The sequence below is a fragment of the Anguilla anguilla genome, chromosome 6, assembly GCF_013347855.1.
Source record: "Anguilla anguilla isolate fAngAng1 chromosome 6, fAngAng1.pri, whole genome shotgun sequence".
NCBI classification, from domain to species: Eukaryota; Metazoa; Chordata; class Actinopteri; order Anguilliformes; family Anguillidae; genus Anguilla; species Anguilla anguilla.
The window spans coordinates 59,233,274-59,248,736 of NC_049206.1; the positions used below are offsets into that span (position 1 = coordinate 59,233,274).

General features: G+C 44.1%; 2 protein-coding genes across 11 annotated transcripts in view; both read right to left on the bottom strand.

Annotated features, from left to right (window-relative positions):
• Positions 1–2,051, bottom strand: part of dpysl5b (dihydropyrimidinase like 5b) — a 35,622-nt gene extending 33,571 nt beyond the window's left edge. For both annotated transcript variants that reach the window (XM_035420643.1, XM_035420642.1), the window contains exon 1: positions 1,898–2,051. The gene's annotated coding sequence lies outside the window, so the exon portion shown is untranslated. The remainder of the gene's footprint in view (positions 1–1,897) is intronic.
• A 5,016-nt stretch (positions 2,052–7,067) lies between these two features.
• The window catches only part of dnmt3ab (DNA (cytosine-5-)-methyltransferase 3 alpha b), a 149,791-nt gene continuing 141,395 nt past the window's right edge, over positions 7,068–15,463 (bottom strand). For 5 of the 9 annotated variants that reach the window (XM_035422091.1, XM_035422093.1, XM_035422086.1 and 2 more), the window contains 6 exons: positions 13,885–13,975; positions 13,015–13,163; positions 11,809–11,912; positions 9,451–9,520; positions 8,636–8,754; positions 7,068–8,390 (listed from right to left, as the gene is read on the bottom strand). In XM_035422091.1, the coding sequence (XP_035277982.1) occupies positions 8,249–8,390; positions 8,636–8,754; positions 9,451–9,520; positions 11,809–11,912; positions 13,015–13,163; positions 13,885–13,975 (675 nt within the window). In that variant the 3' untranslated portion in view covers positions 7,068–8,248. The remainder of the gene's footprint in view (positions 8,391–8,635; positions 8,755–9,450; positions 9,521–11,808; positions 11,913–13,014; positions 13,164–13,884; positions 13,976–15,463) is intronic. The other 4 variants (XM_035422089.1, XM_035422088.1, XM_035422092.1 and 1 more) reach the window with 3 other exon arrangements.

Sequence of the window (15,463 nt, forward strand, 5' to 3'; positions counted from 1 at the left end):
TTCCATGCACAATTTAAATGAACTGTGATAAGAGTGGACAGCTGCCGCCAGAATCTTGACTTCATCCTCTGCCTCCAGTTAAATTAACCCGGAGGGGGAAGCATAATTCACCCATTCGTAAAGTGTCACGGTCACGGAACTGCGGATCACGGTCTGCCTCGCGGTTCTTGGTTAGTCGCTGACTATCCTCGAGAGCCGCTACCTCGTCTCCAAATAATTTCAACGAAACCGGTTACGTTCAGAGGAGTTGGGGTGAGTGGGGTACGATTAAAAAAAAACACGAGTAAATGTTTGGACGAGCGGAGGCCTCTGCGGCGTAGCTCCGGATTAGACATGCGGTCTCTGACAATAAACGTAATTCATGCACGAAACTCGCCCCTTTGTGCTTGAGGGAACCCTCGTCTCTCCGGGGCCCTCGCATGAATAAATCATGAGTTGAAACTAGGGCACATGCATTCTGTTTGGGCAAACTGAGCAAAACGAAAGAAGAATCATGAAATTAGCGAATAAGTAGCCCATAACAAAAACTTGTGTTGTAAATCATTCCAACGTTTAGACAGCACTAGTGCCGTAAGGCTGTGAACAGACGAGCTATTCCCTCTGCGAAGACACGCCCAGAAATAATTTAATTGCAGGTTTACACATACTTGATCTGTGTGTCTGAATTACGGTTTTAGCAACCACCAGCCACGATCATTTAGCTACGTAACGATCGGCACTTGGATTGGAATTATTAATGAAAACGAGCAGGCTATAGTGTGACATCACTCCCGATAATTAAACTGTACAATTCCGTTGGACGTCACCAACAATGTGCATTCAGCTTTATATTAAATTATTAGCCAAAGTGATTAAATATATGTAGGCTACACACCCGGCATTCATCCCATTCCCAAAATATGAATCATTTGCTGACAATATATACCAGCACCAGGCATTTTAATTCTCACAGCTAAACCGGCATTCATGTGTTCTCGCCGGCATTTGCGTTGGTGCTTCTCCCTAGACGTCCCACACAATACGCCCAACAATGAAACTCAACCCCTCTTCTGTCTGGGAAAGACCGTTCCCTGCACAGCATAGCCAGCAACATGTTTTAGAACCAGTCCTGCAGATCGCACAGCTCCAATCAAAAAGCGCTCGGTCCTCCAAATAAACACGAATTTCCCACTTTGCGTTTGCTCCACTGTCACCGGGTTATTACCATATCTACAAAACGGGGGGAAAAGCCTTAACATGACACTGGAATCCGTCTCTAGCATGATGACACAAAGAAAGACACCAAGAAGCGGTGATTCAGAAACGCGACACGCTCAAGGAAGCACATTAGCCTAATTATCTCTCGTAAAATTAACAACAATTACATCACGGTCAGCGACGCCCATTCAATAAACTTGCATTCCTCAGAGGCAAATAAAATATCAAAATATTAACTGCATACCCCGTCCACCCTTATTGTAGTGGAATTTCATCAGTAACTATCGCAAACATTTAATTCACGTAGGCTATCGTGTGTAATGGTGGAGAATTACGAGGTCATTTGATACATTTATTCATTAAAATGTTTGTTGTTATTTTCTGGGCAATGTAGATGCCTCGTGCCGTGGCTTGACACTGACAACCACTGACTAGCAACAGTTAACAGAGTTAAATCGCCTTCTTAGAAGAGGATCGCAGACGATGGGTTCGGCAAGAGGTGACTGCGCGCAAACGTGATGAATAGCATTGCAGGTACCACCTTCAAGCGAGCGTTGGTGTGGTCCCGTTAGCTGTCCAGTTGACGTGGATTTCATGAACAAGGTTACGACAACGTTTTTAAATGAACAACTGCGTCGCGCACAAGCTAATGACGGCGGGGAAAATTCCACAAAGCGACCTTATTTATTTAGTTACGTACCTTATTTATCGTATGTCCAATGCCTTCTTTTGCCACGTTTAAAGATACCACGCACTGTGCACCCTGACGGCAGCTGGCACTGTTAAAAATGCAGATGCTACACTTGGCTAAAAGACCGGCAGAGCTTCCCTCAACATCCAGACCGGGCGACAGGGGAATGCACCAATCACTGACGGCCTCTTCACGTGGCACGCCCCCACTGACCAATACAGTGACACTTGGGGCGTGTCTGCTCGTCGGGGTTTGTACCATTTTTGGGGCCCGTGGGTAAATTGTAGTTTAAATTTAAGCGTTACAGCGTTCAGCATGACTAGGTTTAATGAAGACCTCCCAACAGAAAATTATTCAAAAGAAACATTGTAATTCTAAAAAGGAAAATAGCCAAATACACCCGAATGAGGCTCGACAGACAAACAAAAATATGCGGAGGATTGGTTCAGATAAATCACAAGCGCTTCGATTTACCAGCTGATATAGGGGCTAATATCAGCAAGCATCAAGGCGACGACTACATGCGCGTGCTCGGATCGTGTCTCGGTTCGGTTACAGGTGCAGACGCTCTCCGTATTCAGTGATTTTAAGACTAGCACCGTCAATAGCCCGTTGTTAAGGCATTGACTTTTCATACATAAATCAGTCAATCAGTTGCAGACAGCCATATGGTCAGTTTGTCTCGTGACACATTCTGTAATGCCGTGATTTTCAAACTAGGTCCAGGGGACCAGCTGTGTAAACTGCTCATTGCCACAGCCAGTGTCTTGATCGATTAAGGTTACCGAAACCTTAACGTAAATATGTACTTGTACTCACTAATGCCAGCTTAAGGTTTGGCTCATCGTCATTGGCTTTGTCACTGTGCTTTTCATATTTCCAAAAATAATTTTGTTTCAGTGATGAGGTGACCACACTTCAATTAGAACCCCAATGATTTAAATTCTTAAAGCGCATAATTTTGTAATTAAGAGCAACTGGCAGGGCAGTACTGTTGCAATTATGGTACAAGCAACAGTCACAACATCTATGAACTTTACATATGTGGAATTTTGGGAAAATCTTGTAATGATCAATACATTTGACAGCAATATTTTTTTTTACAATGCATAGCAATATCGGAAAGCAGCCAGTCTGAATATTTGCCTCATGCATTGTGAAGTGTTCCAATATATTGATAATGCCGTTCCATTTCAATATTTAGCAACATAACATAACATAATATAATGATGAGAACAGGCCCCTCAGCCCAACAATGCTCGCCATTTCCCGAACTAGATTAGTGCTCTGATTTCCTACAGACTAGATAGTATCTAACACTGTATCAAGCCTAGTCTTGAAAATCCCCCGTTTCTGCCACTACTACGTGACCTGGCATATTGCAACATATTACATTTACATAAGGGGAATGATATACACTGAAGAATCCTCGTCTTCTGTCTACAAACAGTCTTTCTCCCCCCTCTAAAAGAGTTGTTAGTAATGCATCAGAAATGCGACCAGTAATAAATTGGGAAAAGCAGCGACATTGTAAAGAAAACATAACTTTCTCACACTTAAAAAATAAAAAATTTCTAGAAGAGAAGAGGGTAGCCATGTTCATAAAGAAGAAATCAACACCCCCCCCCACTGTCTCAAATTCATTCAGGTAGACTAACTTACCCATGTACTGTCTCACGCTAATGGAAAGGACTCATGGAATACATTTATTGGGGGACAGATTCATTTTCAGGTCAGCTTAAGAACTTTTAAAAAGTCAAGAGAGTCCGGTGTGAGTCGCTCTCGATAAGTACCTGTGATGTAATGTGCTTTTAAAGATGAAAAACCGCAGTAACAAAATATCACCAGTCACATTTTTCCACAATCAAATGGGAAGGGACAAATCTGCCACCAAACGGTATCTGAAACCAACACAAAAAGTTAAGATGAAACCAAAAGCAGGCTGTCCAGCATGGTCATCCATCCATCCATCCATCCATCCATCCATTATCTATACCTGCTTATCCTGGGAAAGGTCACAGGGGGGTGCTGGAACCTATCCCAGCATGCATTGGATGAGAGGCAGGAATACACCCTGGACAGATGAAGTCAAAAAAAAAAAAAAAAACGAATACAAAAAACATCTTTCATCTCAGTGAAAATGAAGTACACTAAGAAACTTTTTTTTTTTTTTGCACAAAAACAGTACATTTATTCAAGTGTTCTCCAGCACAAGTTACATAGGAAAGGAGGAGTTTTTTTTTTCTTCTTCTTTCTGGGCACTGAAAAATAAAAATGGGAGAAGAAAGCGGAGTGATGGCTGACTGCTACATCGGTTTGTACGCACTGACCTTTTAGAATAGTATAATCCATCAACAGCTATGTCACGAAAAATAGTCACACAGAAGTACAATAGTAATCACTTCAGAGATATATCGAGAAACTGACCTGTTCTTAAAGAGACTGTGAAATGCACATTATTATTGTTGTCAATAAATATCAAAGCGACGGTTTTAAAAAACAAAAACAAAAAGAAAAAACAAAACAAAAAAAACGACAAGAAATTAAAAAATTACAGTCCGAAAAAAACGAAAAAACTAAAACGAACAACAGAAAGAAAACAGGGATGGGTTTTTGCATGGAATGTTGGGAAAGCTCAGCGGCCAGGGGAACCAAGCACGTACATATGCGACAGTAAATGTTATTACCAAATGTATCTCTAATTTTCCAATATGAATACATGATTTTTTTTTTTCCCACAGATAAGTAAGCACCGACTACAGCAATGTCTAGGCTAAAACACATGAATCTGTCCATTTTTTATTTATTTTTTTATTATTTTTTTCAAGTACAAAGTTAAAATGCCTTTGTTAATATATTCATATAAGAGTAAAATAATAGTGCTTTTTTTCCATTACTACGAGAACTTAAAAACAGTCATTGTCAAGACAAGTTGATTTTTCTTCCTAACAATATATTTTTCTTTTTTTAAGATAAAATTGTTTAGCACCTTTATGAAACACCTACAGTCCCTCTTTTTTAGTCTTTTTTAAAAAATAAAATAAAAAGTAAAGAAACCAAAAAACAAAAAAAATAGCGCTTGTAGGGCTTTTTGCGCTAAAGCTGAGATTTTTCCTTCTTAAAGCTGTCGACAAGTTATTGTTAAGATCACAAATTCATCACAAACCACTTTTCAATCAGACATTAAAAACAATTCATAAATACAAAAGGGGTGGGAGTACGGAGGTTGTCTCTCAGTCACTCCCATAATTTCATAGCTTATTTTCATACAAATTCATTACCTCTCGTAATTTTTTTTTTGTTTTATCTAAGCTTTACTAATTTCATGATATATATTAGCAAAGAATCATATTTGTACATCTCATAGGTAATTTAAAAAGACATAAAACCAAAAAAACCTAAATAAAAAAAAACAGCAACAGGCAAACTTGTTTATGTACAATAAAATCTAGGCATTATTATTATACTGGAGTTGGACCACAGGAGAAAAAGATCGACTGGTTAACAAAAGTTGAAGAGTTCACATACAATCCAGTGCAATGGTGGTTACTACAGTATAAACCCATTTACCTGTGGCTGGGGTCCTATATCACATTGGCTTTCCAAGGATTAAGTCGTTTTACTAACTCGAGTTGCACGAAAAAGGAAGCGTTATGATTAAAAAATGCAATTCCTTTTTATTTATTTATTCATTTATTTTGTTTGTTTTTTTTTCTTTCTCTTGCCGAACCCCAATATTTCTCTGTGATGTGCGGGAGAGCGCAATACTGCCACTCCCCCCACAAAAAAAAGAAACAAAAATTTAACATCACAAAAAACTAACCAAAACATTTTAAAAAAGCAAATACAGATTTTACTGTAATGTAGGCTGTAATCTGTAATGTCACGTGTTACACTGTTACACTACAGAAGAGAACCCCGAGTACAGGAACAAGGACTGTTCCATTTTGTGGAAAGGGGGGGGGGGAGGTGGAATTACCACGCCTACGCTGATGTAGTTGGTCTTGCTCGGCAAAACCGGGTGTAGCACCTGAAGCGTTTCTTTCTCCTGCCTCCCGTCTACCCCCACCCCATCCCCACACACAGAAGGTCACCTGTGACACAGTGACAGAGACAAGCTCTAACCTACAACACACAAAATCCTAGGGCACCACTCCCTCCTCCTCAGGGAGGAGGGTTAGTTTTAATTAAATTTTTAATTTCCATCATTTCTGCTTATAAAAATACCTAGCCCCTCCCCCTGCCACCAAATAACCCCGCCCCCTTCCACAGCATCTCTTTCATCTCTGCTGACACAGCCCCTAACATGGTCACATTTTACATCGGAAATAAAATAAAACAAAATAAAATAAAATTAAAAAAAATAGCAAAGAAAAAAAAAACGAAAATCGAAAAAAAAAAAAAACAGCACGCAAGTAGAGGCATAAGAGAGAGCACCTTATACGATAGCGAGAGAACGAAAAAAAATGAAAAGGAGAAGAGGAAAAAAGGGAAAAAACTGACGGAAAAGAGAAGTGCACAAGCGCTGAACCGCTGTGGAAAGGCAGATGAGCTTTGTGAAACCGCACCATATTTGTTTGCAGATTTTTATTTTTTTGCACCTGACTGAATTGTAGCACGCAGAGGGGAGAAAGAAAGAGCGAGATAGAGAGAGAAAGAGAAAGAGAGAGAGAGAGGAGTCATGCACACATGGCTGTAAAAATGCATCTCTTTTGACCCCCCCCATCCCCCCACTGACCCCTCCCCCTCCCTCCCACAGTTGTACAGTAAAATGACTCGCCCCCACCCCCCCCACCTCCAGGTAAAACCTGCGAGAGAAAAAAAAAACAAAAAACAGCTCACTGCAGTCTGTGATCTCAAGATTTTTTTTTTTCAAATTTTTTTTTCTAACGGATGACAAAAAACAACGCTGCCCAGTTGGCTGGCTTGGAGTTTCCAGGGTTGTGCTACCACAGGAAATGGCCCGAAGAGCTTCGAGGCCGAAGAGAGGATATTTGAGCACCAGTAGAGTTCTTGTATAAAAGCTGTGGTAGAAAACAAAACAAAAAAAAAACACTGCGAGTGGCGTTTTCCAGTCTTCTCCCTCCCTCCCTACATCCCACGCCGCTGTAACCTGGCAACCCCCCTTACGCCCCGCCCCGCCCCGCCCCGCCCCACCTCGCACCCCGTCTCCTTTTTCCTGTTGCCACGGTTGTATTGCATTACTCCGTTGTATGGAAGTATCACGCATTTTTTTTGGAAAAAAAAAAATGTAAAAAAAAAAAAAAACTGTAGAAGAAGAATAATAATAATAAGAAGAGGAAGAGGAAGAAAAACAAAGCGAGTAGAAAAAAGACGACGAAGGTCGGCGGCGCCTCTAAGGGTCGCCCCCGACGACCGTATCCCTGTCTGCGATTTTAGCGGTAAGGCCACGTGAGCACGGCGTGTTTTTCGTCATCTTCATAAGCACCATTTATGTTTAGTCATCATTGTACAGTAGTACCTTTAAACCTGTGTAAATGAACTGTAAACAAGAGGTAAGTGGACTGGTACATGGTGTGTGTGCGTGATTGTGATTGTGGGTGTGTGTGTGTGCGTGTGTGTGTGTGTGTGTGTGTGTTTTGTGTCTGAGTTGGTTTTTATATATGTTTTTTTTTCTTCTGTTTGTTTGCTTTGTTGTTTCTCAATTCCAAGGGTTTCCATAAGACAGAGCCGTCTCAACAGTGTAGTAGAGCAGTTTTCTTTTCTGCGATTGGTTGGTTGGTTGGTTGGTAGCTCTATCAGTGAAGGCTCATTGGCTGGAAGTTTGAGTGAGCGTTACTGAATTATAGCACCCCCTACCCAAAGACCACACCCCCCCCCCCATCTGTCACCACTCAGCTGAAAGATTTTCCAATTAGCTCACATATATATGGCCGTACAATCACACAGAATACATACGGCGTATATATGTATATAATATGCACCATAAGAATGATCATTGTTTTTCAGCTTTTTTTCCGTTTCTAAACTTGTTTTCTTAAACTCAGTGCTGTAAGATGAAGCATTGTCTTAAGTACAGCTTGCACACGTAAATCAATTTTGAAAAGAAAAAAAAAACAAACGACTGGATAACATTGCTAAAAATAACAATTTAAAAAAATAACATGACATAAAAAAATTAAATAGGATAAAAGAATGACATTTTTTAAAATTCAAGAAATAACGTAAAACACCTACTTTTTAAATGTGTTCGAATAATCAAGAAGAGTAAAATTTTGTTTTATGTTTTTTTTTTTTAGTTTTTGTTTTTACGCTGTTTCGTGTTTTAAATATCAGTCCTTGTGTGTGTTTTTTTTTCCTCGTGTTGACGCTCGTTGTGTTGCCGAGGGCAACGGGCGGTTAAACACAGGCGAAGTAATCTTTGAGCGGAGCGAACAGGTGACGGATGACCGGGACACTCCACGACCTTCCCAGAAGCCTCTGCCTGGCCAGTCGGCTCATGTTGGAGACGTCTGTGTAATGCACGGGGAAGCCAAAGACCCTGAGGAAGAGAGAGAGAGAGGGAGGGGGGGAGAGAGCCACCATGAGGTATTCCAGCAGCACAGTTATGTCCCAAAATATTTCAACATAATCAGCTCGTACACTGAAACTGCCAAAAGAGTACATGAAGAAGAAATACTAAAATAAAAAAATTTAAAAAAAAACACATATATATGAACAGGTTGAAAACGTAGAAAAATGCCACAGGGGAACTTGTGCCCCCTGGTGGTGGCCCTGGGGTCCTACCGTTCCATTTCGGTACACCACAAAATGTCCTCCTTCTCGTTCATGTAGACGGGGAAGTGCTGGTCTTTGCCCTGCTTGATAGAATTAGACCGAGTGGTGATGGTTCTCACTTTGCCGAACTGCAAAGACAGACCAGAGGTGGAAAGTCCAGGCGTCAGGAAGTAAAAATCCTTCCATGCTTTTCATTCGCCCATGAACTCAGCTGATTTCACTCATTAGTTCTGCCTATTGGCTGAATACTTGTGCTAATTAGTAAATCCAGGTGATTGAAACTAAATACTGGGGAGGATATTTACTTTCTGAACCTGGATTTTCCAACTCTGAGACAAACCAAGCGCTTTTGAATGAACAGGACCCCCCCCCCCCCCCCCCCCCAAGGGCAAATCTGTCCTATGACAAAACTTCCTTTATCCTTCACTTTGATAAAGTACAGAAAGGCTCTACTGTGAACTGAAATTGGGACAAATTTACGCAGTTAAGTCAGGAGCAACCTCGGTGAAAGTGGGAATTTTTATAAACACTGAAACTTTTTAACCTTTTGAAAGGCGCTGGGTCAGAACACTTGCAGTAAATCACATAAAATTATCAATAATATTAAGCGTAATAAAAGGGTTTGAAAATGGAATAAACACTATAGTACAACTGGGATGACATTTAAAAATACCATTAAGAGTCTTCACCTGAATATACACCTACACATATATATAAACACACACACACACATGAACACACGTATATACATGCACACATACACATGTACACACATTAACATGTATACACACACACACACACACACACACACACACACAACACACCTTGGCTGTCCTTCCGTGCTCCAGGCAGTCCTGGAGATCCAGTTTGTCATTGACCATGGCCGTCAGTGGTCTGCAGAGAGAGAGAGAGAGAGAGAGAGAGAGGATGAGGGAGTGTGTGTAAGAGAGGGGGAGAGACAGAGGGAGTGAGAGAGAGAGAGAGAGAGTGAGAGAGAGGATGCAGGAGTGTGTGAGAGAGAGGGGGAGTGAGAGAGAGAGAGAGAGAGGATGCAGGAGTGTGTGTGAGAGAGGGGGAGAGACAGAGGGAGTGAGAGAGAGAGAGAGTGAGAGAGAGGATGCAGGAGTGTGTGTGAGAGAGGGGGAGAGACAGAGGGAGTGAGAGAGAGAGAGAGGATGCAGGAGTGTGTGTGAGAGAGGGGGAGAGACAGAGGGAGTGAGAGAGAGAGAGGATGCAGGAGTGTGTGTGAGAGAAGGGGAGAGACAGAGGGAGTGAGAGAGAGAGAGAGAGTGAGAGAGAGGATGCAGGAGTGTGTGTGAGAGAAGGGGAGAGACAGAGGGAGTGAGAGAGAGAGAGAGAGAGAAAGAGGATGCAGGAGTGTGTGGGAGAGGGGGGAGAGACAGAGGGATTGTGAGAGAGAAAGTGGGGGTGTTAAGAAAGAAAGAAAGAGAACAGAGAAAGAGACAAAAAAATCATTCAAAAAGCATTAGTTTTATAAAACCTCTTTATTTTTCACGCAGCAAAGAACTGCGGCTAATGATGTAAACTTCTCTCAATATTCATTAAAATCCCAGAATCCATTGCTCCACCAGCACTTCCCTCTATGTAGCAACAATTATTAAAACAGGGGTACTGCAGTTCATATGTTTGTGATAAGTAAATTACTAACATGCAAATACAGGCTCAAACTGCTTTGCATGGCTGCGATTTATCTTTCATGTGCTATGCTATTATTACTCTGTCTTTGGATTGTGATGCGATGCAGCCTCATGCTAAAAGGAATAAACGGCATGAGCAGCTTCCCACTGCATTATGGGAATTGGAGGCAGAAGGCCAGGTCAAGTGTACAGTAAGATTTAAATGGATTTAAAAGGATGAGGGATCAAAAACCTACACACTCTTAAAAGGCCAATGTGGAGGCTGTAGGCCTCTGAACATGTGCAGGCTAGTTCCCGGACTTGTTGTTGCGGGGAGTTAGAAATCGATGGGCCGTTTGAGAGGGAACACTGTACCCTCAGGAACAAGTAATCTCAATTACCATCTACTCCCGAGCAGCAAGGATTTATGGAATCCCTGGAGGAATTTCCACCATGACTTCGCACACATGTAATACTCAGTTCCTGCAATTTATGTGTGCACCAAATAAAATAACAGGTTTCCTTATAGTCGTTTCTCTCCAATTACCCATTCCTGTTTATACTGTTATTTGTAATGACCAAAAAAAAAAAAAAAAAAAAAGGATTCGACTTTGGATTCTACTTGCACAGTAAGTGACTACCGCCACTAGAGGGCAGTCTTGCATCAGAGCTGAAGCCTGGCAGCCCACAGTTGCTGTGGGGGCTTGGGGATTTCCTGCCTGGCCTGCACAAATCCTTTGACCTTCACTGAGAACTCCTGGTCCCTGAGCTGTCTGCCTTTTGTCTAGACCCTGTGACATCACAGTGCAGCAAATACCCTGAGCTGTCTGCCTTTTGTCTAGACCCTGTGACATCACAATGCAGCAAATACCCTGAGCTGTCTGCCTTTTGTCTAGACCCTGTGACATCACAATGCAGCAAATTCCCTGAGCTGTCTGCCTTTTGTCTAGACCCTGTGACATCACAATGCAGCAAATTCCCTGAGCTGTCTGCCTTTTGTCTAGACCCTGTGACATCACAATGCAGCAAATTCCCTGAGCTGTCGGCCGTTTGTCTGGAGACAGTGACATCACAACGCAGCAAATTGCATCATTGCCAGAGAACTCAGAATTCCAATAGAGGGTGTACAAGCGTAAAAAAAATCCTGTCAAATGTGATCAAGTACAAAATGAAGCTGATATAAACCAATTTTAGTAAAAATATCAAATATTAACACCCAAAGACCTGCTCCCCTATTATTACCACATCAACATTCCATCAGGGCTTTAGACATTTTTTTGCCAACAAACATATCGTAGCAACTGCAGGTGCCAAGTTGGCACCCTTCACTGAAGCCCTCTTTCCACTGACGCGAGGGACTGCTTCTATTCCGAACCTTAGCCCTGACCAGAGCAGCATTTTTTTTTTAATGTGCTTCTCTCGTTTCCTCCCCATTGTGAAATGCCCCAAATTTCCAACGCTTTCGGTTACCGGTGGCGACTGTGACACCAGCATTAGAATGTTCAGTCATACGAACATTCCAGTAACACATCTGTGACCTCTCACCTTAAAGGGTTAACCAACCTGTTCATCCCCGGCAGGTTACCCCAAAAGTATCGGGCCCTGTGGGCGGCGGAGACCTCCTTAGCGTCGATCATCACGGGGTTACACTGGGGGGGGGGGGGGGGGGGGGGGGGGGGAGAGGGGGGGGTTAGAACCAAAGCTAGACCAACACCTGACCTGCACACTACATGCTCTTTGTTGATACACTTCAGTATCTAGGCCTGTTTATGGTCAACAACACACAACGCGAAATCACTTTGTGTTATTTCACACGCATGGTGTTTATTAAGAGTTTACGATATCTTGTTTTGCACAAACGAGAGATCTGTTGTACGCGTGTATATTTCTTTAAATGCTGAGCGTGTTGTCATGCCGTCGTGCTTCACACAGGCACAGCGGTACTACGAGCTACGGGCAGCACCACAAGTCGCAATAGTGCTGGAACCACGGTAGCAATGCATGTCATGACACTATCATAAGTCGCAATACTAAACAGTGAGTCACAACAGTACCATGCCGTACCATGACGGCACCACAGCTCTATCGCAATAGTAACTGTGAGAACTGGAGGCGCAGGGAACAGCAGCTGTTGCCTCTCAGATGTCGGCGGTTATAATCCCAGATTTTGACGCTGTGGCGCGCGGGTGAACGCGGCGTGACCGCGATGCTAATCTGAACCGTGTGTGTGAGGCAGAGCATGCCGGTCAAAGCGCGTTCCTGGAGAATAACCGTTCGCCAAAATCATAAAAGCAAAAAATACATAATTTATGTTTAATATATAATAATAAAAACCCACAAGATATCTCAGATTGCTGCTTTATCAAACATAATGGCACAATGCATGCTTGCAAAACATATTCATATGCAAAAATGTGTATTTAGATATATGAGCATATATGTATATGTGTATACTTAATATATGTGTGTACTCAAGTGCTGTAGCAACCCTGACTCGACTTAGGACTGCCTGCAATAAACCTGCCCACCACCGGGTGGCAGCATGAGCTGTGAGTTTATGTGATAGCGGGGGGGGGCTGCGGAGGCAGTGACGCGTCAGCTTGCATCGTCATGGCGATGATGCAGGAGCCCCTGCTTTCCGCCAGCGAAGCAGCTGATCGGGAGAAACTGGGGGGGGGGGGGCGCCTTTTAAAGAGACGGGGACGAGAAAGGAGCCGGCGGGGGGGATGCGGGGGGCGGGGGAGGGGCTACCTCCAGAAAGCGAGAGATGTCCCTCTTGTCGCTGACGCCCATGGCAACCACGTTCTCGAACAGCCAGAAGAAGGGCCGGCTCTCGCCCTCTTTGGGGCGAGCCTCGTGCAGCAGCCGGTAGAACTCGAAGAACAGACGGCCCGTCCCCTCTGGGGAACAGCACACATCAATCACCCGCCTGGCCCCGCCCACCGCACATCCAGTCACGGCATACACGCACACTCACACACACACACACGCACACTCACACACACACACACATACACGCACACTCACACACACACACACACACACACACATACACGCATACTCACACACACACACATACATACACGCTCACACACACACACACGCACACTCACACACACACACATACATACACGCTCACACACACACACACGCACGCTCATACACACACACACACACACACATACACATACACGCACACTCACACACACACAAAACACTCACACACACACATACACATACACGCACACTCACACACACACATACATACACACTCACACACACACACACACACACACACACACAAAACACTCACACACACACACACACATACACATACACGCACACTCACACACACACACACACACACACACACACATACACGCACACTCACACACACACACATACACACACATACATGCACACTCACACACACACACATACATACACGCTCACACACACACACACACACGCACACTCACACACACACACACGCACGCTCATACACACACACACACGCATATATATACACTACAGACACAAACACACACACACACACACACACATGGACACACACACACACTCACACACACACACACACAGAAGGTAGCGAGGCCAGCCTACCGTACAGTCCCTTTCGTGCTGGGTTTACAATGGAGAGGTCATTGCAGGGGCTTCCTCCTATGACCAGGTCAAAAGGACCCCACTCCTGAATCTGTACAGAGACGGGGGGGAGGAACGTACAGCGTTAGTGCAGTATAACACAGTAATAGTATTTCCTAGTTCACTTAATAGTTCATAAATGGTACGTTACTGTCATTCATGCATTTACGCTAGCCAACTTTTCAGGTGCTTCAGTAGCTGGGTGAGTCAGTAAGCGTCGCCATTTTGTTGATGTTATTTCCTCGCTTATTATCCAATCAGAGGAGATACCCAATTCCGTCAGTGGCTCTGGTCTGAGGGGGGTGTGGGTTGGAGGGGTGGGGGGGGGGGAGGCTTTTGTCTTTTAGATCTGGGGTGTAAATAAAGAAAGCTTCCTTCAAAAAGGAAAAGAAAAGCTTCAGGACTGGCGGCTGAACCCCAGCGACCTGCAGGCGCTTTGGGATCCAGACTTTAACCAACACTGCGCGTTTCGGTTCCTCTGCGGTCCCGAAATTCATCGGGACGTCAAACGGCTAAGCGCTACGCGTGAAGCGCCGCTCGTTTCTCCGACACGATCGTTCTTAAGACGGAGAAACGAGCCGCAGAACTCATTAAGTTTCAGACGGCGATCCGGAATTCGCCGTAGCAACAGCAGACAGCAGGAACACCCACAGCAAGGCCTTCTGGGAAATTTGACGTGTCACTCTTCAAAGCCAGCAGCCACAAGAGTGACAGCAAGCCTCCAAAAAAAAAAAGGAACAGAAAATCTTTTCAAAGCTCTCCCACGCCGTTAATAGTACTATTTAATTTTATTTTCTTCTCCCCCCCCCACCCCTCCCCCCCCGCCAGTCCATGTAAAAGCACGCTCCATCTAATTTAGAACCCGTCCAGTTTCTGGTGGAAGCCGTATTGATCTCTAATCCCGGAGAATGGGAAGGCTGAGTGACGCGTTCGCCTTGCAGAAGGCCTTGGTCCTTGAGCGGGGGCCGAATTTTTATTTTTTTTACCCTCCAGAAGGTTCTTCAGGCTTAAATGCCTCCGTCAAGGGTACAGCTGAGGAGGAGAGAGGACCCCCCCCTCCCTTAATGCCCCCCCCCCCCCCACCTCCACCCACGTTCAATAACCCATAACCTGCTTATAGCTAAACCCATCTCCACCGCAGCTGCTACATCGCTAATCCTCGACGCCGGTCGGCACGGAAACGCTGCCGTTGGGATGCAGACATAAAAAACTGTCCCCTGTCCTGGGCACAGAAACGCCCTTCAGCCCTGGAGCCGAACCAGCCCTAACGCAGGGTCTGTGGGGACCAGCACCGCACGCAGCAGGAGGCGCCATAACCAGCACACAACCTACACGCTACACGCTACACGCTAACCCGCGTCTGTTTTTATCACTTTACTGCGCATGCCGAAGGTAAATATCAAGCTCGGTGAAAACCACAGGGTCACCCGTGGACACACGGACACAGGAGGGACGTCCAGCGTTCCAAAAACCCAGGGAGGAAGGAGAGCTTAAAAATGGAAACTCCAGGACAGCAGCAGTGACTGGGGGAGGAAGGGAG